Raw genomic sequence first — 27326 nt, 5'->3', positions numbered from 1 at the left:
AGGGCCTGTGGCGCCATGCTTCCTCTAGGTTCCGATCTCATGCTGCCCCAGTGCACCTGCAAGAGCTAAGGCCACTCACCGGGATTATCGTTGTATATGCTGCCAGTTCTGCTCCACACTGTCAGTGCCTCAGTGTTTCATCGCCTCACTGTGCCGTGCTCCGTTCCATCCCGGCACTCAAAGAAGATCCCCACGATTGCATTCGGGGCTAAGCATCTCGCTCCTCCTGCCCCAACACCTTACTTCACTAACATTTGCTGACATAGCATTTCTCCAGTCAATATTGGGGTAATTGAAATCATCATTATTTAGCTTCCCTAATTTCTGCTAACAGTTCATCATCTGTCTGTTCTTTCTCACCAGGTGGAGAGTGGTATACCCCACCACTATTCTCTTTCCCTTCACAAGTGGAATTTCTATCCATAAGGATTACACGCTGCAATCTTGATACTGCTCTCTTCAGTGCTCTGATGCTCCTCTTCAGCTCCCCTGCAAGTATCAAGACAGCCAGCTCTTCCCCAGTACTGTCTAGGTCAGGGGTGGACAACTTCAGTCCTCGACGGCTACAACCTACAGCTGTACTGAAAAGAATATTTTACTATTCAGCCGAATACGAATAATGAAAAATATTATTCTGCCAATACAAATAATAGGCATTGAGATTTAACATAACAAATAATAAAGAAGAAAGGTGAACTCAGAGATTCAAGTGTTTATTTCAGTAGGATTTAGCACAGCAGAGTCCCGGATTATTCGTATTTAAATCACTATTCGCTGACTATGAATAATGTATTTGGGGCACTATTCAGGGCTGAATTAAATATGAATATTCGGTACAGCCTTACTAAAACCCAGTCAGTTTTCAGCGTTTCTCCAATGAATATGCATGAGATCTATTTGCATACAATGGAGGCAGTGTGTACAAACAGATCTCATGCATATTCTTTGGGGAAATCCTGAAAACCCGACTGGATTGAAGTCCTTGAGAACCAGCTAGGTGATGTGTGAGGTCCACCACTTTGGCACCAGGCAGGTAAGTGGCCAAGTGATCCTCATGCCCACCAGCCCCCTACATGCCTAATGACTAAATCGTCAACTAATCCTTGCACATTTCATATTTGTCTAAGCAGTTTCTTACCAATACCATAAATATTGTCAAAGGAAATCTTGATGAGAACAGCCTTTTTAAAATTATAGTGCACTATGCATATAATTAACTTACTACATAGGAAGAACACATTTTAACACAAAAACTGAAATAATCAGTATTAATTGCACTAATCATTTAGTACAAATTATGTAGTTTTATTACATTATCCTCACTATAGAATAAGGGATCTCACAGGTGTCACATTACACGTTCAGGGTACTGTATTAAATATTCAGAACAGAAAACAAAGTAATTGGCAAGTTCTGGTATTTAATAAAAGATTTTAATGTCTTTAGGGTTTTAAATCTGCTAAGACTGATTTATTAAGAAATGCTTCAAGATTTAAATTAGTAAAATGATTTTATCAACACAAAAAATAAAAAAAAATCAAAAATCTACCTGATAAAGGACATTATTACTGAATGCTATGGCTACCACTGTATATCATAAAATGCTCATTATTTTCTTATAAAAATATTCTCCCAAGTATTATCATGCTTTACTTGCATCATTCTAACAAACTGTATTCCAACTTAGTAAAATTTCTTAGAAAAGGATAAAGCATACTTCACCTGCAGCATTAAGACAACAGTCTTTACCACATTCCATTGGGATCTCCTGCCATCAACAATTACAGTAAATCCTCTGGCTTTGCATTTTTCACTAAAAAAAAAGAAGAGTAATACTTTAAAAAATGAAAAGTAACATATGTGAATGAGGACTCTGTAGACAGCAGGAGTAATCAGGCACACCAGGGAACAACATCATCATGCAATAGCACAGGACAGAACAGCTCCCCCAGAGTTCAGAACTAATGCAAAATTCTGAGCAGGCACAACCCAATCCCCTTCAGTCTCCATAGTATAAAACTCAGAACCAATTCTCAGAGAAGCAGGTGAGATTGTGTGCCTGATTAATCCTGCTGGCTATGGAAAACACTCATTACAGGTAAGCAACCTTGCTTTCTTTGTCAACAAGCAGGACTGAATCAGGTAAAGAAGTGAGTGACTCCCAAGGTTAGAGTTGCTCAAGCTTTCAAGACAAATTGTCCCATTACTGAGAAGCAACCTGTTCACATGCAATAGTTGAAAAGCTCATATGACCAGACCAAATACTGTTCCTGACCAAAGACTGCTCCAGGCAATACTACAAAATTAGGGTATTTAGCACCAAGAGAAGCCACACTGAACCCGCAAAAAGGTGGGAAAATGTGGGATACAAATGCAATAAATAAATAAATAGACAGCTCTTTGGAAGATGGTCAGATTTAAGGAGAGCTACAATAAGGTAGTATGCAAGAGCTCACCAGTATGCATGGACAGCCTTCTCACATTGGTGCTTTTGGGGGTCAGAATAGAAAGTAGGCAACACTATTTCCTCATCCCTATGCTTAAAAGAACTTTGGGTGAATTTGAAAGACTATCTTATTGTAATGAAACTGAGTGTACAGGTTGTATGTGATCAAATCTCACCGATTCTTCTAGCCAAGGTTATTGCTATTAGGAAAAGCACTTTTTTTTTTTAAATTATTCAAGGGTAAGTCAATACAATAACAACAAAAAACAAAATATCAATGTACATACTAAAAATGCTTTATGAGCAAAGTTTAATATCCCACCCCCTCCCCCCTTAATCAGTCTCCAATATCCACAGTAGAATCAGAGTCATGAGTGGACCTACACAAGGTCAGAAAAAAGAAAACTTTAAAACATAGTCTAGGAGGTATGGGCAGTTCAAGTCGTCTAAATGTCCCAGTCCTTCAGTATACCAGCAACCTTATGATGCAATAAGCAACAATCAGCATGGAGTGGGTACATGACCGACAGAAATGTATTAAGTTCCTTAAGCAGCACTGTCCAGAAAGATGGTATTGCCAGACATGCCCACCAGATGTGGATAAAGGACCCTTGCTGACCACAGTTGCACCAACACAGTAGTGAACCAGTTTTATAAATCCAAAACAATCACTCTGGAGTATAATACCACTGATAAAAAAAATCTTATAATTGTTCTCAATCATAGGGGTGGCAATAGAAACCTTAAACATATATTGAAAAACTTTAACCCGTTTTTTAGGGTCATAAGTGCAAGACAGGAGTGTTTCCCATCTAGAAATATGTTTCTGAACAGGTATACCATCATCTTTTAATAATGCTTTATACAGTCTAGAGACGCTCCCTTTCCCCGTTCCTGAGTTCATGGCTAATTCTATGGAAGTTTGTATTAAGGATAAATCTTCCTTAGCCCTACGAAGTAGGAAGTCTCTGAGCAGTCTATATTGAAAAAAAATCAGAATTGGGCAGGCCATACTCATCTTGAAGTTCAGAAAAGGGGAGAAGTTCACTCTCAACCCAGATCTGTCCCAAAGTAAGCAAAGACCTGGCAGCCCAATGGACATATTTTATCCATCAGCCCAATAATAAAAGGAAAAGCATGTTGAACGGGCGTATTAAGGTGATATTGTCTGTTTGGGACAAACCGAGACCTTACCTTTACCACATTAATAATGGAGTCCTCATTAGACAATCCATTCCAGCAACTAAAGTCTTCAAGTGAGGTAGGGGAGCCCATAAAGGGATTGTTCCTAAAGAGTGCTGATCAACTGTAGTCCACAGATTATTGGTACCCTGTTGTCACATTGCCACCACTTGCAGAAATAATTCAAAATGAGGTGCCCCCATTCCTCCATTAATCTTTAGCTGAAACAAGTTTCACGCCCCACTCTAGGGGGTTTCCATTTCCAAATATATGCAAATGATAATTTTTCTTAAGGCTAAGAAAAAAGATTTTGGAATAGAAAGAGGGATAGTAAGAAACAAATACAGTAATTTCGGGAGAATGATCATCTTGAGAGCTGATGTATGGCCTAACCAGGAAACCTGGAGACTATCCCAACGATCTACAAAGACATGAAGAAATTATACCAATGTGTGAACAAACTACTAGACACTTCAGCAGTCACCGCAACCAATACAGACATCCCATCTGCCGACAAACTCGCTAAATATTTCAATGAAAAAATTACTAACCTACGTAAAACGCTACCTCAGAATAACACTGACATCGAAAACTTCATCAATAACCTGGATCCAAACCCTGGAGAATACCCAGCTGACCGAACCTGAATAAACTTTGCACCCCTCACCGTGGATACAGTCACCCAGGCAATCAAAAGGTTCTCCAGCACCTACTGCAAATTGGATACCTGCCCCGGGAGGCATATTTTCAAAGCACTTAGCCTTCCAAAGTTCCATAGGTTACTATGGAACTTTGGAAGGCTAAGTGCTTTGAAAATATGCCGTTACCTACTAAAATCCGCCCCTGACCGCTTCATAACAGACCTCACATCCCACCTAATACTCCAACAAGGTCATTTCCCTGAGGAATACAGCAACATTCTACTCACCCCAATCCCTAAAGACACCAAGAAAAAGGCAACCGAACTCGCCAATTACCACCCAATCGCATCCATACCACTAGTAATTAAACTAATGGAGAGCATGGTGACCAAACAGATTACCGACTACTTGGACAAATTCTTAATATTACACGAGTCACAATCGGGATTCCGTCCCATTCATAGTACCGAAACTGTACTAGTCACTCTCCTGGCCAATTTCAAGCACGAAATAGCTACAGGTAAAAGTATACTTCTCCTACAATTTGACATGTCGAGCGCATTTGACATGGTAAACCACAATATACTATTACGACTTTTAGACTACTTCGGAATTGGTAGACAAATACTTAAATGGATTAAAGGTTTTCTAACCACTTGAACTTACCAAATCAAAGCAAACTCTAACCACCCTGGAAAGCAGCCTGTGGAGTACCTCAAGGATCACCACTATCACCAATACTCTTCAACATAATGATGATTGCACTGGCCAAGTCCTTAGCAAAGCAAGGCCTCAACCTGTTCATCTACTCAGATGATGTCACAATTTACATTCCCTTCAGACGTGATCTAACAGAAATCAACAACGAAATCAAGCTCGGTCTGAATACCATGGATTCATAGGCAAACTCCTTCCAACTGAAACTGAATACTGAAAAAACACATTGTCTCATCCTCTCATCTCAACATAACATGTACAAACCCACAACCTTAATCACCCCAGAACACACCCTCCCCATTTCACACAGCCTGAAAATACTCGGCGTCACAATTGACCGCAACCTCACATTTGAGAACCAAGTGAACTCCACAACAAAAAACATTTTCCAATGTGGAAACTTAAGCGCGTAAAACCTCTTCCCAAGGGAAATATTCCGCAACCTAATACAATCAATGGTACTAAGTCACGCACACTACTGCAACTCAATCTATGCTGGATGCAAAGAACAACTCTCTAAGAAACTCCAGACAGCTGAAAACACAGCAGCCAGGCTTATATTTGGCAAATCGCGGTTCGACAGTGCCAAACCCCTCCAAGAAAAACTGCACTGGCTTCCAATCAAAGAACGTACTACTTTCAAAATCTGTACCCTGGTCCACAAAATCATCTATGGCCAAGTCCCAGGATACATGACAGGCCTTATAGACCTCCCATCCAGAAACACAACTAGATCATCACGAACATACCTAAACCTCCACTATCCAAACTGCAAAGGACTTAAATACAAAGCAACTTATGCATCCAGCCTCTCCTAAATAAGCACACAACTATGGAACACACTGCCAAAAGCTGTGAAAACAACATACGACCATCTAAACTTCAGGAAGTCACTAAAAACCTACTTGTTCAAAAAGGCATATACCACAGACCCAACATAAATAGCCACACTCTGCAACAAAGCAAAAACAAAGCTCGTAATGGACACATTATAACCTTATAAAGCAAAAAAAGGAGGTAAAAACCATCATGATACCGTGAGATATAGAACAAAAGAAAAGTGAGGAAAAACCAAGTTAGGATACCAAAAGGCGCTTTATTGTATAAAAATGACCCAACACGGCCGTGTTTCGGCCCTAAGGCCTACCTCAAGGTCTTGAACAATCTCAGATGATCTGGTGTATGAACATACACTGGTAAAAATTTGCTTAAACGCAAACTTGTTTGATCTCCTCTCTTCTAGAATAGCATATGTTCAGTTACCAACTGATTTGAAATGGCGTTGCCACAAAAGATCTTCCTCTCTTCTAAAATAGCGTGTATTCAGTTACCAACCTTCCCTCTCCTCGACCCCCTCTGTATCTGAAACACATGTACCTTACTCGACCACAATATCACCTTGTATTTGTTTCTTTTACCGGACCTGGCACACGCCTTCTCAGTATTATGCAAGCCACATTGAGCCTGCAAATAGATGGGAAAATGTGGGATACAAATGTAACAAATAAAAATAAATAATTCTGCAAAAAACCTCCTTCACTTTGAGAGGAAAGACTGTGTCAGACTTTGTGAATACAGCTATACAACTGGACCCCCAAACACTTGATAGATCCAGAGGCCCAGCAGAGGGGAAAAGGTTGAGGCAAAGGCTGAATATCTTCCAGTTTCATTGTGAGGTTAAGAATTTCTCACTTTTCTAAATTGATTTTAAACCCAAAACCAGGCCATATGAATCTAAAATGTCAACTACAGCCTGTAGAGGGTGTGTCAATGTAAGGAGTATATCATCCGCAAACAACAATCTTATGGATTGTCCCTCCACTAGTAATCCCAGTTATTGCAGGAACTGCAGGAGATGTGCAGATTAAGTGTGCCAGAGGTTTGATGGATAATGCAAAGAGCACTATGGATAATGCACACCTCTGCCAAATGCCCTGGAAAATTAAAAGTGCCATTCAGCTTAAGCATAGCCAAGGGGTATTTGTATAGTGCCTGTACCCGATGCAGAGAAGGCCCCAACAAGTCTATTTTCCTCAAACCTGCCAGCATAAATGGCCAAGATACCTATCAAAGGCCATCTCCGCATCTAAGGATACTAAAATACTCCACAGGGTGTCAGTTAAACACAGGAAACAGTGGAGATGACCAACAAAACAGTAAAACAACCAATGGTGCAACAGTGACTACTGATTGTTTTCAAAATCAACTCGACAATCAAAGTCACTATCACATTTTATTTATTTTATTTTTTATTTTTGTTACATTTGTACCCCGCGCTTTCCCACTCATGGCAGGCTCAATGCAGCTTACATGGGGCAATGGAGGGTTAAGTGACTTGCCCAGAGTCACAAGGAGCTGCCTGTGCCTGAAGTGGGAATTGAACTCAGTTCCTCAGTTCCCCAGGACCAAAGTCCACCACCCTAACCACTAGGCCACTCCTCCACATCATTAGTTATTTTGCTATTTCGTTGATCATCTCCACTGTTTCCTGTGTTGTACTGAGAAGTGTGGAGTTTGGTTCTTCTATCACGCTTGGTTTCAGTTAATACATATGATTTCAACGATTACAATGGTATTCAAAAGCAAAGAGCAACAGAAGGATTTAGAAACACCTTTTACATTGTTGAGATTGTAAGGAGGTTGGAGGGTCTAAGCAGCTCAGGAGGAGGTATGGGGCCAGACTACATTCCCCACAAGGCCCTGAGAGAAGGGATTGGGGTGGTAGGTCCCAAAACCCGGTATGGCCCCCACGTGGAAGGGAGGGGGAAAGGACTGGAGAGAGCAGCTGCTATGGCAGGCGAGGGCCAGAAGGGGGAGCAGGGATGACAAAGCTCAATACCCTTGGGTTAGAAATCAGTACAAGATTCCTTCCACCTGGGAGGGGGAGGAGGCCTCCAACCAACAGCCTAGCAGAGAGGCAGAGTTAATGGAGTGTTTGGAGGAAGGAGAGGCTGGAGAGACCAACACACCAGGTTTGGAGGAGCCAGTTGACATGGACTGTAATTGTACTTTGGGGCAGAGTTGCAGGGACTGAAGGCAGTGGGTGGTCACAGGAGTCAATTAGCTGTGTTGTCTGGAAGGACTTTGTTTGTGGACTGCTAAAGGAAGCCTACCACCCCTGAAGGTTTGCTACCGGGATTACAGTTATTACAAGATGCTTCAGTGTAGTAGACAATAACAAAGTCTCAGGTTATTTTAGGTGAAATAATTCAGTGATAGAAACCCCCTGAGAATCACCTTGGAATGCTGAGCAGATAGTCCAGAGTAACACTTAGCTCATCCATACTTGTCTGCTCGAAACACAGTGGAATTGTCAAAATGAGGCCACTTCGTCTGTCCTTTCCTCCTATAAAAGAAAAAGGCATCTTTTATTAAAATTCAGAGCACAATAACCAGGGAGTAGTAGCCCCTGAACAACAGTAAAGAAATATGCAAACAGGGGCAGGGGAGAGAGATCATGTTGAGAGGTTTTGCTGGAGAAGAGGGGATGGAACAGAGAGCACCCCCAAGGAGATTGCTCTCTTGGGGTGGAGGGGGGAAGGAACAGTTCAAAACTTCTAAAATAGAATGATGCAGTCTTTAAAAATAATTCAAATTAACATGCTCTTTCTGCTGAACTAAACCGTGGAAAGTCTTGTAGTTTGCTGGCACATACTCAATATATACTAGAGATTGGTCAATTCTTACATCACAATAAGCGTGATCCCAGGGACATACACACATGCTTCAAACAAAAACATTTGCATTTTAGAATGTGATGTACAATTTCAATTAAGTGTTTTGAAAATCAAATGTAGGCTGAACAGTCAACAAAATTCAGACATGAATTGTGAAACAAAATAGGACTTTGTCTAAAACATCTGGTGGGGGTGCCTTAGAACACATACAATTGTGTGCTGCAAAAATCAGTTCATCACTAAAAGTTCAAAGATCCTACCCCTAAAGAAATTTACCCAACATCCACACCCGAGTTACTCCTGGGGGTATTCTACATAACTCCACAATGAAGAATTTGCACAAAAGTCCTCTCGTCTTCAGAATTCTGCACTACAAAAGACCAACAGCTGACATTGTTTCTGTACTTTCCCCTCTCCTGTCAAAACTCTCAGCAACTCCCACCGAAAAAATACTCAGCATATTCTCTCTCCCTCCACAGTAATAGTTCCCATTTGTGTTCCACAAAGCTAGGAGGAGGATGAGAGCAGCTGCTAGTCAGGCCATGCCCTCCTCCTCTGTCACCCAATGTCAGAGTGTTAATTTGAACCACCCAGCAGCAAGTTGCATGCACAGTTCAAATTATCAGTCAGGCCCAGGGAAGCAAGGGAGAAGGACGCTGTCTGAAGAACAGCCACTCTCTCCCTCTTTCTTGCCATGCACTGCTAAATTTGTAGTGAAAGTATGCCGAGCAGTGGTGTAGCCAAGGGTGGGCCTGAGTGGGCTCAGGCCCACCCAGTAACCGCATACCTATGATGTGGCTGGCAGGGATCCCCAAGCCCCACCAGCCGAAAATTCCTAACAACTGTCCCTCCTGCATAGCTTGTAAATAGCAGATCTTCATCTGCAGTGAGCAGTGACTGATACATACTGCTTGCACTGACCCCAAGCCTTTCCTCTGATGTATTCCCGCCTATGCGAACACAGGAAGTTGCATCAGAGGGAAGGCTGTGGGGCCAACATGAGCAGCATGTATTAGTTGCTGCTCGCTGACGGTGAAAATCTGCTATTTAAAAAGTATGTGTGTTTGGTGGGAGGGGGGGATATTTGAAAAACCATATAGCATGCAGGCAAGAGAGGGAGAGACCAAATCACTTGTGGGACAAGGCGGGCTTCTTCTGCCCACCAATCTTGGGCCCAGGCCCACCCAAAATTGGGTGTCTGGCTACGCCCCTGATGCCGAGTGTTTTTTTTTTATTTGGGGGAGAGGTGAAAGACAGAAACTGAAGATTTTTTTTAGAGGGAGGAAACAGAGCAAACTGGAGAGCACTTGCTGAGTATTTTTCTGTCACTGAGTGGGGAGAGAGAGCATGCTGAGGGGGTTTTGCCAGGGGAGAGAGAACAAAAAGCACTCAAAAGGGGTTTGATGTTGGGAGAGGAAACAGCACAAGCTGAGGGGAGGGATGTTCCTGCAGAGGGAGAGAGCATGCTGAGGGTTTTTCCTGGTGCAGGAGCATGGGAGAAAGAGCGTGCTTACTGGGAGGGGAGCACACGGAGGGAGGGAGGGAGGATAGAACTTGGGGAAAGAGTACTGGAGGTACTTGCTAAAAGTTAGAAAAAAAGAACTGGGGAAGGCAGGGAGAGCGCTAGGAGTTTTGCTGGTGAGTAGAGAGAAAGAGCGCACGCACGAATAGCGAAGCAGAAAGTAAAAGCTCAGCCAGAAAAGGGTGAAAATTAGGGCCAGAGAAACATCAAAGGTTTGAACTTGTCAAGAGGAAGGGGAATGAAGCATAGAAAGAGTTTCAGTCAAGCTAAACTAGGGGATAGAGGGAACTGGGAAGGGTTGGGACTGATGAGACAGAAACTTTGGGAGTGTCAGGCCTGGGGTGGAGAGGATCCAGGCCTTCTGAGAGAGGAATTCAACATAAAAGTTAGAAATAAAGTATGTAGAATTTTGCAGAATTTTAAATACTGTGCTGATAATTTTAAAAATGTGCAGAATTCCCTCAGAAATAAAGAACAATGCTCTACCCAATTAGACAATAAATAAGCTCTTCAAACCAAAATTTGATAACATCCACAGAGGCAATCCATCTAGTGTAAACATTCACACAGAAGAAATTTATAATGAAATAAGTTGACCCTTGGTATTACGTATGACAAGAAGGCACTTGCCAGTACTAGATACTATAACAGTGATTATAGGACCCCAAAAAGGATCTGTGTGAATGTTTACACTAGATGGACTGCCCCTGTTTTACTGACTTTGTCAATAATTAAGTTTCATCATATAATTTCACAATTCAATTTTATTTAAAATACTCCCTATAAAAAATATATCTAAGTGGCTTACATTGGTAAATTGTTAATTAAACAAAGTTACTCATCTGTAGCAGATGTTCTCAGAGGACAGCAGGCCGCGTATTCTCACATCAGGGTGACATCACCCAACGGAGCCTGGTGCAGATGCTGCCCCATGTATATAGCTACTAAAAATTCTAGCAGCATCCCGCTGCGCACGCGTGGGTGCCTTCCCATTCAACATATGACTAGGATAACATAGCTAAAGGAATACAACTCCTAGGGGAAGTGGGAGGATATGTGAGAATACTCAGCCTGTCACCTGCTACAGGTGAGTAACTTAACTTTCTCTGAGGACAAGTAGAACGTCAGTATTCTTACATCTGGGATCCCTAGCTATCAGGCTCACCGAACACAACAATGCTAGGACAAAAGGAACTCGAAATGTTGAGGCCTTGAAGTCAATTAACCTTAAACTATATACAAACCAGTTGTGAAGGTGCAGACTGGAACAGAACAAAAACTGGGCCTAGGAGGGTGGAGTTAGATTCTAGACACCAAACAAAATTAGTAGAACTGTTTGACTGAACCAGCTATCATGTTGGGTATCCAGATCAAGGCAGAAGTGAGATGTGACTGTGTGGATTGAAGACCACATCACAGCCTTGCAAATCTCCTCCATGGAGGCTGACCTCAAGTGGGCTACTGATGTAGCCACAGCTCTGACATTATGAGCCTTGACATGACATTCTAGAGTCAGCCCAGCCAGTGCATAAATGAAAGAGATGCAATCTGCTAGCCAAATGGAAAGAGTGCATTTGCCAATGGCTACCCCCATCCTGTTTGGGTCAGAAGAAACAAAAAATCGGGTGGACTGTCTATGGGTTTTAGTCCGCTCCAGACAGAAGGCTAAGGCTCACTTGCAATCTAAGGTGTACAGTACACTTTCACCAGGAAGGGCATGCAGCTTTGGGAAAAATATTGGCAGAACAATGAACTGGTTAAGATGGAACTTCAACATTACCTTAAGAAGAAACTTACGGTGTGTGCAAAGAACTACTCTGTTGTAATGTGTAAGCCTTTGTAGCGCTACAGAAATGTTAAATAGTAGTAGTAATGAAACTTCATGTAAGGTGGATCAGCTACTAGGGCCTGAAGTGACCACCACCAAAAACACAACTTTGCAGGTCAAATACTTCAGATGACAGCAGACAAGAAGCTCAAAAGGAGCTTTTATCAGCTGGGCTAGAACAATATTGAGATCCCATAACAAAGCAGGAAGTTTGACCAGGGGCTTTGTCAACAGCAAAACTCTCATGAATCAAACAACTAGAGGCTGTAAAGAGATGGGCATACCCCCTACATGAAAATGGTAAGCACTGATTGCACCAAGATACCCTTACAGAGTTGGTTTTCAAACCAGACTCAGAGAGGTGAAGAAGGTATTCAATCAGTTTTTGTGTAGGGCAAGAGAATGGACCTAGGGCCTTGCTCTCACAGACAGCAAATCTTCTCCATTTAAAAAAATAACACCTCTTAGTGGAATCTTTTCTGGAAACAAGCAAGATTTTGGAGACACCCTCAGGTAGATGTACGGATTGAAACTCTATGCTCTTAACAATAAAGCCGTAGGGCCAGGGACTGGAGATTGGGATGCAGAAGGGAAACCTCGTTCTGAGTTATCAGAGTTGGAAAACACTTCAATCTCTACGGCTCTTTGGAGGACCACTCCTGAAGAAGAGGGAACCAGATCTGTCTTAGCCAGAATGGAGCGATTAGGATCATCATTCCCTAATCTTGCCTGAGTTTCTGCAAAGTCTTCTCTATGAGAGATATCGGAGGATACACATACAGAAGACATTCCACCTAATAAAGCAAAAAGGCCTCTGATGCTAGTCTGCCATGTGATCTGAGCCTGTAGCAGAATTGAGAGACCATGTTGTTGAGATGAATGGTGAAAAGATTCATCGAGGGGGTGCCCCACTCTCGGAAGATCTTGTGGGCTATGCCCTATTGAGAGACCACTAGTGAGGTTGCATTACCCTACTCAGTCTGTCCACCAGGCTGTTGTTCTTGCCAGTCAGGTATGTTGCTCCAAGTACCATCCAAACACAGAATAGGGTGGACCAAATTGGGAAACTGGGATACCATATACTGATGGCTGATATCGTAAAGAAGGAGAAATAAAAGCCCATTCAAAATCAACCATATAGCAATCTTTCTCAACTTTTCAGATATTACAGAAATAATGGTAGTTGTCAGAGTCGAAAGTGAACAGTAGTTGGATGTCAACCATATATATGAAAAAGTTGCTCCTACAGTTTGAAGTAGGAAGGCTAATGGGGCAAGATACATATTAAATAAGACCGGTCCAAGTATCAAGCCCTGCGGAACACCAAAGGTGGAATTCTAAGTTTTAAAAAAGGCACCTGACCAAAAAACTTGAAGGTTCTATTACTCAGAAAAGATGAAAACCAAGAAATGTTTTATGATACTTTGATTTTAAGAATATTTTTTAAGTCCTCAGCACCTTGGGTTGAGCAAGCTTTCCTGGAAAGAAGGTAACACATTGAAAAAATTAATTAATTCCCAACACATATTCCCAACAACCTTTTTTTAAAAAATTTATTTTAACCTGGGCACTGCGCCCATCCCCACCCAGAGACCAATCAGCAGTCCAGCATTACACATAGATAGATCAGAGATGCTGCTCCGATTTTCTCCGCTCGACTCCGTTTCGAGTATAATTGAGCACTACAGCTTCAATTTATTGGTAAGACACACATATTGTTTTCACATTTGGATAGAATTAATAATCAACATACGGCAGAGAAGACTCCTGACGCAGGCCAGTACGGCCAAAACACAGCTGTGTCGAGTCCCTTTCTCCCTGCTACCGTTTGGCTAATAAAGTTGATTCTTCATTTTTACATTCAAAGTGTCGTCTTTTTTATGTAATTTTTGATCTTGATGGATTTATTTTTTAAATACATATTTTTTGGATTTATTTTTTAATATATATTTTATGATTGATTTTGATGTTTTTAATATATATTTTTTATTTTTTGTTTTTGTTAGTCATCTTTGCTGTTTTGTTTCTTGTTGATTTCCTTGCGAAGACTGGTTTCTTCTGTTTTTTGTACTACGTGTTTGTGAAATAATCAGAGCGTGTGTATATGTGCTATTTTTTCTTCTGTGCAGACAGATGGTGGTAAAGGGGTAGGGCAGTAGAAGGGTGCAACAATAGAAGTGTCAAGTGACTTTGGACAGAGCATGGAGTGGGACATGGAAGGGGAATGGGGCAGGCCACGTGTCAGATTTTTTTCTGACAGAAAGTTGGCAACTCTAGTCAGAAGAAGATAACTAATAGAGTCTATAATATCACAAAGAGAGAGCTGACCAAGATAGAGACCAATATATTGAATAAGGGGTTTTTCTTTGTACCTACCCTGCCTATAATGCTTTTAACACTTGAGCTGAACTTGGTCTAGAGAAATATCACAAAATTAGAATCAAAAACCAGTCTATTTTAATACCATGAAAGAAGAAAAAATTGCAATTGAAACACTGAGAAATGATGACTCAAGAGTCATAAATCCAGCTGACAAGGGAGGGGCAGTGGTTGTCATGGATAATGAGGAATAGATTTCCAAAATCCAGAGACAACTTAATGACAACTACTTTCTACAAGAAACTTAAAAGTGACTCCACAAGGATGGCTATTTCCTAGCCCAGAAAGAAACTGATTTTCTCAATGTAAGGCAACCTGTTACACCTACTGTTCAGGCACTTCCCAAAATCCTAAGTCAGAGATACCTTCATGCTGAGAGTGACAAGAATTGACTGGAGTGGCCATGCACTAAAACCGGATTGCCTGGCTGCACACTGGAGCCAACTACTGTAGTGTGGCTGAGACCCTAATCCAGATGGCATAGCAAATATGGCTATTTGTACCATTGAGCACCATGGATATCAAACTGCAGTGGGGCTTGAACCACAATCTCTGGATCTCTGTGCTTCCTCTCAGCCGTGCCTCTATATTGAAGCAGTTCTGTAACACCACTAGGCCACCCACTACCAAGAAAAGGTGCAAAGGAGCTACAGATCACTAGCATCAGAGAGCAGAGCTGCTGCGAAAACCAACACAATGAACCGTCCGCACCATAGAGAAGGGTTAGTTGCCCTAGCCATGAAATGTGCTCGACAAAGGTAAGCAACATGGGATAATGAAGGAAAACATGCCCCAAGGAAAATACAGCTGACTACCACAGATGCTAATAATATGTACAAACCAACCTTGAACCTGTGACCTTCATATTGAAAGTCAGCCACCAAAAAAGGGCCACAAGAGCAACAGAAGCCAGTTGCCAGACCCAAAAGCCAATAGCGCCACTGAAACCGTGGTGGCTGGAGCTGGCATGCAATAGAAGCGGCCCATGGCAGCGACAATACCAGAGAGTAGAGTCGCGGTGGAAGATCCACACCACAAACCTCACACCCTAAAAGCGGAGTGGCAGCTGCTCGTAGCCAAGTGAAGAACCGCCTACCCAGGCAAAGAAAGCAGGAGATCGGAGAAGAAAATCTGACCTGTATGAACCAGTCAAGAACCTCAGAGACCAAAGTAATGCCCAAACCAGTCTGGTACTGGGAACCTGTCTGACAAGACGAGTGGGCTAACAGAATGCCCAAAGCCTGGCCAACACCGCCCCTGGAGAAAAAGCCAGAAGGGTAATAACGAGGGCCCAGGGAGACCTGGAAAAAGTACAGCAGCCCCCGAAAACACTCCCACAGGAAAAGGGAGCCAAGAGCCCCAAGACGGAGGAAATCCCCCATAACAGCTATCTCACGCTGAATATTAGCGCTTAGCTGGCTAAGCATTATTTAACCAGTCAGAAGTCATTTCCGGCCATTTAAACTGCGTGGCATATCAGGCCCATTGTGTCTTTTTGCTGTTTTTCTTACATATCAAATTTGGTCCTGTTCTGTTAAAAATTTTGAGAGATTTATTTTCTCTACCCCTTTGGATTGGAATAAAAAATGTTTTTAAAGGTGCCGATACTAAGTACATAATTACATAAAAAGAACATAAGCATTTATATACCGGGTCAGACCAAGAAGTCCATCTAGTCCAATATCCCCCTTTCAATAGTGGCCAAGCCAGGTCACAAGTACCTGGAAGAATCCCAAAAAGTAGCAAGAGTCCATGCTACCAGGGTTAAGCACTGTTCGTGGACTTTACCTCCAGGAATTTATCCAAACCTTTTTTGAAACACAATTATACTAAATGCATTTACCACATCTTCTGGCAATGAATATCAAAGTCTAACTATCTGTGGAGTGAAAAACATTTTCTCCTATCTGCAGCAAGAATATTACTATATAATTTCATGATGTGTCTACTAGTTTTTGTATTTTTTAAAGAGTAAACAATTGATTCGCATTTACCTGTCCACGCCACTCAGAATTTTATCACATCCCCTCTCAGCAATCTCCTTTCCAAGTTGAAGAGCTCTAACCTCTTAAGCCTTTCCTTTTTTGGGAGGAGTTCCATCCCCTTAATCATTTTGGTTGCCCTTCTTTGTACCATTTCTTATTCTACTATGTCATTTTTGAGATTGGCCAATCAGAAATGTACATTATACTCAAAGTGAGGTTCCACCATGAAGCAATACAGAAGCACTATAATATTCTCTGATTTATTTTAAGTTCCTTTCCTAATAATTCCTAATGATTTGTTTGCTTATTTGGCCACCACCACACACTCAGCAGTTTTCAACATATTGTCCACGATGATGCCTACATCTTTTTCCTAAGTGGTAACTCCTAATGTGGAACCTTGTATCATGTAGCTATAATTTGAACCCATGCAACTTTGTAAGTCTAAGTGCTTTTAAAATGAGACTCTACATCTTCCATGATAGTTTTTAATCTGTTCAATCCTGTGGTGTAACACTAATTTATCTATAACAATGAAGGATATAAGATCTTGCAAAATATGAACCTGATATGTTGGATTTGAAATGAATGGTCCATTTCTACATCATCCAAATTCTTAGAATGCCAACTTCATTCACTAATGTAGTAATTTCTTCCGTAGATTTTGCAACTATCGCATCAAGCTTCCTGAGAGCTAGCCAAATACTCTCCAAAGTCATCGCCATAGGAGAATCAACACCATCAATCCCTCCAGTGTTTGCTCCTAAGTTGGTCCCTTGCACGACTCCAGCCATGGGTTGGACACCCTTGTTCTGTCCCCTATGACTAGCAACTTCTGCAGAAGAGGGAAACCCTTCTTTCCTGTAGGGTCTGCTGGACATGGCGGGGGATTGAGTGCCGGAGGAGAGAAAATGTTACTTCCAGCCCCTGGGCCCCAAGCACACCTTCACCTGAGGCAACAGTGGGGCAAACATCAACACTTCCAAATAGAGGGGCTTTGGTGATGTATTTAGCTATCGATTGCTAAATGGGGGAAGACATTTTGGCTGTCGAGGGTGCAGCCTTAACCACCCCCCCCCCCCTTCCTCTTTGTATGCAGCATAAGTCCTGAGGAAAGATAAACAAGACGAGGAACACAGCCCTCAGGTAAGCCAAGTTCAGCTGTCCAGCTTCACGCCACCATCTTGGCCACTTAATCTGCCATCAAATTAATATAAGGTGCCAAGAGTAATGATCATGTAACTCCATTCTTAAAAATCAGACACTTGCTTCCTACCTCTGCCAGGATTCCTTACAAGATTCTTATGCTAGTGCACAATATTTGTTATTCAGGTCTTCTTTCATTTCTGTCTCACTTACATGATCCTTACACCACAGGTGGCGCTTTATTATCAACTCAGCAATGTCTGTAGTGATATACTCTTTTCGACAGATTAAGTCCATAACTCTTTGTTCTCTGTCGTAGGGCCCAGAGAACTCCCACTACATCTGTGACCTGAAAATTCTTATGCAAAATTTAAAGAAGGCTTGGAACTTATTTTTCAGGCAGGTTTTTGGTACTTGAAATTTTATTGCTAGGGCAGTGAGATGAGCAGTGGTGCAGGGACTCAGGTATGCAGGAATTTAGAGCTACCTCTTACTCCTTCCTTTGTATTATTGACATTCTATATCACCTATATTGTATTTGAAATGACAACCATATAGATGTGCCTATGATGTGTGGTATATCAAATGAAATAAACTTGAAACTCCATATTATCACCCTTAAATACAATTTATGGCACAGGTAACTCCCCTTACATCATCCTCGGTAAAGACTGAATCAAAGAATTCATTTAATCTCTCCACTATGGCTTTGTCCCCCTTGACTGCCCCTTTAACTCCTTGATGATCTAAATTGTCCAACTGACTCTCTCACAAGCTTTCAGCTTCTAATATACCTGAAATGTTCTTGCTATGAGTTTTTGCTTCTACAGCGAGCTTCTTTTCAAAAACTTTTTTAGCCTTCCTTATCAATGCTTTGCACCTGAATTGGCAGTGCTTATGCTGCTTCATGTATTCTTTATTCAGATCTTTTTTCCATTTTTTTGAAAGATCTTTACTTTACTTCTTGTATTCCGCATCTACCCATAGAGTTCAGCGCAGATCACAACAAAAAGCAAGCTGGCAGACCCTGCGAGTTAACAACCAATCAGTTAATTCATGTTAATATAAAAAAAAGTTAACGCATTCTAATTATAAAATCTCTTAAAAAGAAAAGTTTTCAGAGCTGTTCTAAAAATCAGAGAAACTCTGAATTTTTCTCAATTGTGTAGGAAGGGAACTCCATAACAAATGGGCCTGATACATAAGGCTAGCAGAGTAAATGGTCTTATTTTTCAATTTTCTAGGACTGGGATATTGAAGTAGTAAGCTGTCTCGAAGGCCTCTGTCTTTGTTGGCCATTTGAACCCAACTGAGTAAATATTCCAGAGTTAAATACATAAAGGATCTTATGAACTACTGTGCAAATCTTAAATTGAATTAGAAACACTATTGTACTTATGAGCAGAAAAGATTAAGTGTGCAGCAGTATTTTGGATATTCTAAATCTTCCTCAGAAGGCCCTTTTGACAGCCTGTATAAATTGTGTTACTATAATTCAGAACAGATAGAAGTAGGCTTTGAACAACCAATCTAAATGTATGGGTATCAAAGCAATTGCGTACTCTCCTAAATTTTTTCTTTCAACTCACCTTTTAACCATGACGGCTGTCATTTGGCCTTCTTTCCACCTTTTTTAATACGCGGAATACATCTGGTCTGGGCTTCCAAGATTATATTTTTAAACAATGTCCAAACCCGATTTTAAGTCCCGGCATGTCTGGCATCTCTCTCTCCCCTCCCCCTCCTGTGGATCTGGCATCTCTCCCTCCCTTTCCCTCTCCTGCGGTTCTGTCATCTCTCCCTCCACCCTTCCCCCCTTACAGTCCTCCAAACGTATTGAGTTGCTAGCAGTAGCAGCAATGAAGACATGTTGCTTCCAACTGAACTCAAGGCCCTCCCCTCTGCTGAGTTCCCGCTCACAAGAAGTTTTATCAGAGAAGGTATGATGCAGCAGAGAAAAGGTTCTGAGACCAGCTAGAAATTGCATGTCTTCACCACTGCCATTGGACCCATGGGAGCCTAAGAAGAGAGGGAGAGGGATAGATGCTTTACCCCCAGGGAGCGAGGGTAGGGAAGGGACAAAGAGTTACAAGACCACAGGGGTAGGGAGCATGAGGCCATTAAAAATAAAAGGTTTTCTAATGCCGGTGTTACAGCCAGTTAGCAGCCATACTTTCCATTCACTTTTTCACACAATAAGTCTCCTTTTCAGCATATAAAACAGGTTTAATACATGGAAGAAGCTTTATAAAATTACCCCATTAACAAGATAGTGTATTTTTTTCTAAGCTTTAAGGCACTTCTTATTATCCAGAAAAGGAGCTCTTTATTCCAATCTGATAAAATTAAAATACTGCCGTGGCATATAATGCATTTAGAATGGAACTTATTTAGGTCTGCAGGAATGCTTAGTTTTATTGCATTTCTTGAAAGAGTTTCCCAATTCAATTAAATCAGGCAAAACAATTACTTTTGATGAATGACTAACATCAGCTTCAAGAAAAGAATGCCATGTATATTTCAATGCTGAAATTCATTATGAGAAATCATTTTGCAAGTTATCATACAAATATATTTTGTTTATGCAAATTCTTTCCTCCTGTGATCTCTCAAGTATTGCTTTAAGATCAAGGCTAGCTGATAAGGAGAAATTAGGGGGGGCCTTTCACTAAGTCGCATAGAAGCCTACGCGCATCCTACGCACATCAATTTTGAACTACCACCTGGATACCTCATGGGCGGTTATTTCATTTTTTACACGAATCCACTAAGTGCGCCAGAAATTTTCCAACACGAAGTGCTAACCGGGCAGTAATCGGCATTGTACATGCGTAGACCACTACCACCTGGGAAAATGGTAAAGGCTATTATCAAAAACAAAATTACAGAGCACATCCAAGGACATGGGTTACTGAGACCAAGTCAGCACGGCTTTTGTGTGGGGAAATCTTGCCTGACCAATTTATTTCAATCCTTTGAAGGAGTAAACAAACATGTGGACAAAGGGGAGCCGGTTGATATTGTGTATCTGGATTTTCAAAAGGCTTTTGACAAGCTACCTCATGAAAGGCTACAGAGGAAATTGGAGGGTCATGGGATAGGAGGAAATGTTCTATTGTGGATTAAAAATTGGTTGAAGGATAGGAAACAAGAGAGTGGGGTTAAATGGGCAGTATTCACAATGGAGAAGGGTAGTTAGTGGGGTTCCTCAGGGGTCTGTGCTAGGACCGCTGCTTTTTTAATATATTTATAAATGATTTAGAGATGGGAATAACTAGCGAGGTAATTAAATTTGCTGATGACACAAAGTTATTCAAAGTCGTTAACTCGCGACAAGATTGTGAAAAATTACAGAAGGACCTTACGAGACTGGGAGACTGGGTGGCTAAATGGCAGATGACGTTTAATGTGAGCAAGTGCAAGGTTCCACGTTAGGAGTTACAGACCAAGAAAGGGATCTGGGTGTCGTCGTTGATAATACACTGAAACCTTCTGCTCAGTGTGCTGCTGCGGCTAGGAAAGTGAATAGAATGTTGGGTATTATTAGGAAAGGTATGAAAAACAGGTGTGAGGATGTTATAATGCCGTTGTATCGCTCCATGGTGCGACCGCACCTTGAGTATTGTGTTCAATTCTGGTTGCCGCATCTCAAGAAAGATAGAGTAGAATTGGAAAAGGTGCAGTGAAGGGCGACTAAAATGATAGCAGGGATGGGACGACTTCCCTATGAAGAAAGACTAAGGAGGCTAGGGCTTTTCAGCTTGGAGGAGACGGCTGAGGGGAGACATGATAGAGGTATATAAAATAATGAGTGGAGTGGAACAGGTGGATATGAAGTGTCTGTTCACACTTTCCAAAAATACTAGGACTAGGGGGCATGTGATGAAACTACAGTGTAGTAAATTTAAAACAAATCGGAGAACATTTTTCTTCACCTAACGCATAATTAAACTCTGGAATTCGTTGCCGGAGAATGTGGTGAAGGCGGTTAGCTTGGCAGAGTTTAAAAAGGGGTTAGACGGTTTCCTAAAGGACAAGTCCATAAACCACTACTAAATGGACTTGGGAAAAATCCACAATTCCAGAAATAGCATGTATAGAATGTTTGTACGTTTGGGAAGCTTGCCAGGTGCCCTTGGCCTGGATTGGCCACTGTCGTGGACAGGATGTTGGGCTCGATGGACCCTTGGTCTTTTCCCAGTGTGGCACTACTTATGTACTTATACTCTGTAGTGACAATATGTGTGAGCAGGTGAGATAGACTTTTGGTGCACTCAAGCCTTCAGCACCCTGAGCCAGTGCCTCAGTGACATGCCCCTTAAGCCGGTCCGGTTGATAAGGTGGGTTCCACAATCATCAGCCTCTACCAGAACAGAAACTCCGTGATGCACTACCTGTCAGGCAGAGGGCATGACCTGGCAGCACGCTTGAGCACGGGCCTTTAGAGGAAGGCCCCATACCAGCGCTAAAAGTGGAGTACAGCTTTGAGAACAGGTATTGTTGAAAGCACCAGCATGGGGAAAGGGCACAATACTTAGCTGCTGTGATGGGAGAGGGGTAGACCACAGGAGAGAAAGAGGAGACATATGCAAGCCTAAGGGGGAAAGCAGGGAGGTGACAGAGGCAAATATATGCAGTAAATATAAGTATACTAGCCAAGATACTAGTATCCATGTAAAACTCTGAGATCAAAAGTCTTCTTATTAGAAAGGGAAATGGGACTTGATATACCACCTTTCTGAGGTTTTTGCAACTACATTCAAAGCAGTTTACATATATTCAGGTACTTATTTTGTACCAGGGGCAATGGAGGGTTAAGTGACTTGCCCAGAGTCACAAGGAGCTGCAGTGGGAATTGAACTCAGTTCCCCAGGATCAAAATCCACTGCATTAACCACTAGGCTAGGTAGTAAAGCGAATGCTACATACCTGTAGAAGGTATTCTCCGAGGACAGCAGGCTGATTGTTCTCACTGATGGGTGACGTCCTCGGCAGCCCCTCCAATCGGAATCTTCCTAGCAAAGTCCTTTGCTAGTCCTCGCGCGCCCGCGCGCACCGCGCATGCGCGGCCGTCTTCCCACCCGAAACCGGCTCGAGCCGGCCAGTCCAGTATGTAGCAAGACAATACACTTCAAGGGAAGACACAACTCCAAAGGGGAGGCGGGCGGGTTTGTGAGAACAATCAGCCTGCTGTCCTCGGAGAATACCTTCTACAGGTATGTAGCATTCGCTTTCTCCGAGGACAAGCAGGCTGCTTGTTCTCACTGATGGCGTATCCCTAGCCCCCAGGCTCACTCAAAACAACAACCATGGTCAATTGGGCCTCGCAACGGCGAGGACATAACTGAGATTGACCTAAAAAATTTACCAACTAACTGAGAGTGCAGCCTGGAACAGAACAAACAGGGCCCTCGGGGGGTGGAGTTGGATCCTAAAGCCCAAACAGGTTCTGAAGAACTGACTGCCCGAACCGACTGTCGCGTCGGGTATCCTGCTGCAGGCAGTAATGAGATGTGAATGTGTGGACAGATGACCACGTCGCAGCTTTGCAAATTTCCTCCATGGTGGCTGACTTCAAGTGGGCTACCGACGCAGCCATGGCTCTAACATTATGAGCCGTGACATGACCCTCAAGAGCCAGCCCAGCCTGGGCGTAAGTGAAGGAAATGCAATCTGCTAGCCAATTGGATATGGTGCGTTTCCCTACAGCCACTCCCCTCTTGTTGGGATCAAAAGAAACAAACAATTGGGCGGACTGTCTGTGGGGCTGTGTCCGCTCCAGATAGAAGGCCAATGCTCTCTTGCAGTCCAATGTGTGCAGCTGACGTTCAGCAGGGCAGGAATGAGGACGGGGAAAGAATGTTGGCAAGACAATTGACTGGTTCAGATGGAACTCCGACACAACCTTTGGCAGGAACTTAGGGTGAGTGCGGAGGACTACTCTGTTATGATGAAATTTGGTGTACGGGGCCTGGGCTACCAGGGCCTGAAGCTCACTGACTCTACGAGCTGAAGTAACTGCCACCAAGAAAATGACCTTCCAGGTCAAGTACTTCAGATGGCAGGAATTCAGTGGCTCAAAAGGAGGTTTCATCAGCTGGGTGAGAACGACATTGAGATCCCATGACACTGTAGGAGGCTTGACAGGGGGCTTTGACAAAAGCAAACCTCTCATGAATCGAACAACTAAAGGCTGTCCTGAGATCGGCTTACCTTCCACACGGTAATGGTATGCACTAATCGCGCTAAGGTGAACCCTTACAGAGTTGGTCTTGAGACCAGACTCAGACAAGTGCAGAAGGTATTCAAGCAGGGTCTGTGTAGGACAAGAGCGAAGATCTAGGGCCTTGCTGTCACACCAGACGGCAAACCTCCTCCATTGGAAGAAGTAACTCCTCTTAGTGGAATCTTTCCTGGAAGCAAGCAAGATGCGGGAGACACCCTCTGACAGACCCAAAGAGGCAAAGTCTACGCTCTCAACATCCAGGCCGTGAGAGCCAGGGACCGGAGGCTGGGATGCAGAAGCGCCCCTTCGTCCTGTGTGATGAGGGTCGGAAAACACTCCAATCTCCACGGTTCTTCGGAGGACAACTCCAGAAGAAGAGGGAACCAGATCTGACGCGGCCAAAAAGGAGCAATCAGGATCATGGTGCCTCGGTCTTGCTTGAGTTTCAACAAAGTCTTCCCCACCAGAGGAATGGGAGGATAAGCATACAGCAGGCCCTCCCCCCAATCCAGGAGGAAGGCATCCGATGCCAGTCTGCCGGGGGCCTGAAGCCTGGAACAGAACTGAGGGACTTTGTGGTTCACTCGAGATGCGAAGAGATCCACCAAGGGGGTGCCCCACGCTTGGAAGATCTGGCGCACCACTCTGGAGTTGAGCGACCACTCGTGAGGTTGCATAATCCTGCTCAGTCTGTCGGCCAGACTGTTGTTTACGCCTGCCAGATATGTGGCTTGGAGCACCATGCCGAGACGGCGAGCCCAGAGCCACATGCTGACGGCTTCCTGACACAGGGGGCGAGATCCGGTGCCCCCCTGCTTGTTGACATAGTACATGGCAACCTGGTTGTCTGTCTGAATTTGGATAATTTGATGGGACAGCCGATCTCTGAAAGCCTTCAGAGCGTTCCAGATCGCTCGCAACTCCAGGAGATTGATCTGTAGATCGCGTTCCTGGAGGGACCAGCTTCCTTGGGTGTGAAGCCCATCGACATGAGCTCCCCATCCCAGGAGAGACGCATCCGTGGTCAGCACTTTTTGTGGCTGAGGAATTTGGAAAGGACGTCCCAGAGTCAAATTGGACCAAATCGTCCACCAATGCAGGGATTCGAGAAAACTCGTGGACAGGTGGATCACGTCTTCTAGACCCCCAGCGGCCTGATACCACTGGGAGGCTAGGGTCCATTGAGCAGATCTCATGTGAAGACGGGCCATGGGAGTCACATGAACTGTGGAGGCCATGTGGCCTAGCAATCTCAACATCTGCCGAGCTGTGATCTGCTGGGACGCTCGCACCCGCGAGACGAGGGACAACAAGTTGTTGGCTCTCGTCTCTGGGAGATAGGCCCGAGCCGTCCGAGAATCCAGCAGAGCTCCTATGAATTCGAGTTTCTGCACTGGGAGAAGATGGGACTTTGGGTAATTTATCACAAACCCCAGTAGCTCCAGGAGGCGAATAGTCATCTGCATGGACTGCAGGGCTCCTGCCTCGGATGTGTTCTTCACCAGCCAATCGTCGAGATATGGGAACACATGCACCCCCAGCCTGCGAAGTGCCGCTGCTACCACAGCCAGGCACTTTGTGAACACCCTGGGCGCAGAGGCGAGCCCAAAGGGTAGCACACAGTACTGGAAGTGGCGTGTGCCCAACTGAAATCGCAGATACTGTCTGTGAGCTGGCAGTATCGGGATGTGAGTGTAGGCATCCTTCAAGTCCAGAGAGCATAGCCAATCGTTTTGCTGAATCATGGGGAGGAGGGTGCCCAGGGAAAGCATCCTGAACTTTTCTTTTACGAGATATTTGTTCAGGGCCCTTAGGTCTAGGATGGGACGCATCCCCCCTGTTTTCTTTTCCACAAGGAAGTACCTGGAATAGAATCCCAGCCCTTCTTGCCCGGATGGCACGGGCTCGACCGCATTGGCGCTGAGAAGGGCGGAGAGTTCCTCTGCAAGTACCTGCTTGTGCTGGAAGCTGTAAGACTGAGCCCCCGGTGGACAATTTGGAGGTTTTGCAGTCAAATTGAGGGTGTATCCTTGCCGGACTATTTGCAGAACCCACAGGTCGGAGGTTATGAGAGGCCACCTTTGGTGAAAAGCTTTCAACCTCCCCCCGACCGGTAGGTCGCCCGGCACTGATACTTGTACTGCGGCTATGCTCTGCTGGAGCCAGTCAAAAGCTCGCCCCTTGCTTTTGCTGGGGAGCCGCGGGGCCTTGCTGAGGCGCACGCTGCTGACGAGAGCGAGCGCGCTGGGGCTTAGCCTGGGCCGCAGGCTGTCGGGAAGGAGGATTGTACCTACGCTTACCAGAAGTATAGGGAACAGTCTTCCTTCCCCCGAAAAATCGTCTACCTGTAGAGGTAGAAGCTGAAGGCTGCCGGCGGGAGAACTTGTCGAATGCGGTGTCCCGCTGGTGGAGAGACTCTACCACCTGTTCGACTTTCTCTCCAAAAATATTGTCCGCACGGCAAGGCGAGTCCGCAATCCGCTGCTGGAGTCTATTCTCCAGGTCGGCGGCACGCAGCCATGAGAGCCTGCGCATCACCACACCTTGAGCAGCGGCCCTGGACGCAACATCAAAAGTGTCATACACTCCTCTGGCCAGGAATTTTCTGCACGCCTTCAGCTGCCTGACCACCTCCTGAAAAGGTTTGGCTTGCTCAGGGGGAAGAGCATCAACCAAGCCCGCCAACTGCCGCACATTATTCCGCATGTGTATGCTCGTGTAGAGCTGGTAAGACTGGATCTTGGCCACGAGCATAGAGGAATGGTAGGCCTTCCTCCCAAAGGAGTCTAAGGTTCTAGAGTCTTTGCCCGGGGGCGCCGAAGCATGCTCCCTAGAACTCTTAGCCTTCTTTAGGGCCAGATCCACAACTCCAGAGTCGTGAGGCAACTGGGTGCGCATCAGCTCTGGGTCCCCATGGATCCGGTACTGGGACTCGATCTTCTTGGGGATGTGGGGATTACTTAGAGGCTTGGTCCAGTTCGCAAGCAATGTCTTTTTCAGGACATGGTGCAAGGGAACAGTGGACGCTTCCTTAGGTGGAGAAGGATAGTCCAGGAGCTCAAACATTTCAGCCCTGGGCTCGTCCTCCACAACCACCGGGAAGGGGATGGCCGTAGACATCTCCCGGACAAAGGAAGCAAAAGACAGACTCTCGGGAGGAGAAAGCTGTCTTTCAGGAGAGGGAGTGGGATCAGAAGGAAGACCCTCAGACTCCTCGTCAGAGAAATATCTGGGATCCTCTTCTTCTTCCCACGAGGCCTCACCCTCGGTGTCAGACACAAGTTCACGGACCTGCGTCTGCAACCGCGCCCGGCTCGACTCCGTGGAGCCACGTCCACGATGGGGGCGTCGAGAGGTAGACTCCCTCACCCGCATCGGCGAAGCTCCCTCCGCCGACGTAGTCGGGGAGCCCTCCTGGGAGGTGGCCGCAGTCGGCACCGCACGCGGTACCGACGTCGGGGACCTCACCCCGGGCGATGGGCCAGCCGGCGCCACGCTCGACGGTACCGGAGGCGCAAGCACCGCCGGTACCGGAGGGGTAGGGCGCAACAGCTCTCCCAGAATCTCTGGGAGAACG

General features: G+C 44.3%; 1 protein-coding gene across 2 annotated transcripts in view; it reads right to left on the bottom strand.

Moving 5' to 3' along the window:
* SESTD1 (SEC14 and spectrin domain containing 1) overlaps nucleotides 1-27326 on the bottom strand; it is a 164150-nt gene that overhangs the window by 95240 nt on the left and 41584 nt on the right. For both annotated transcript variants that reach the window (XM_030209824.1, XM_030209823.1), the window contains exons 3-4: nucleotides 8224-8332; nucleotides 1723-1813 (exon numbers count right to left, since the gene is read on the bottom strand). In XM_030209824.1, the coding sequence (XP_030065684.1) occupies nucleotides 1723-1813; nucleotides 8224-8332 (200 nt within the window). The remainder of the gene's footprint in view (nucleotides 1-1722; nucleotides 1814-8223; nucleotides 8333-27326) is intronic.

This window comes from Microcaecilia unicolor, chromosome 7, assembly GCF_901765095.1.
Source record: "Microcaecilia unicolor chromosome 7, aMicUni1.1, whole genome shotgun sequence".
In the NCBI taxonomy this organism is placed as follows: domain Eukaryota; kingdom Metazoa; phylum Chordata; class Amphibia; order Gymnophiona; family Siphonopidae; genus Microcaecilia; species Microcaecilia unicolor.
The sequence above is the reverse complement of the archived record's forward strand: the minus strand, read 5'-3'. Positions and strand labels throughout refer to the sequence as shown.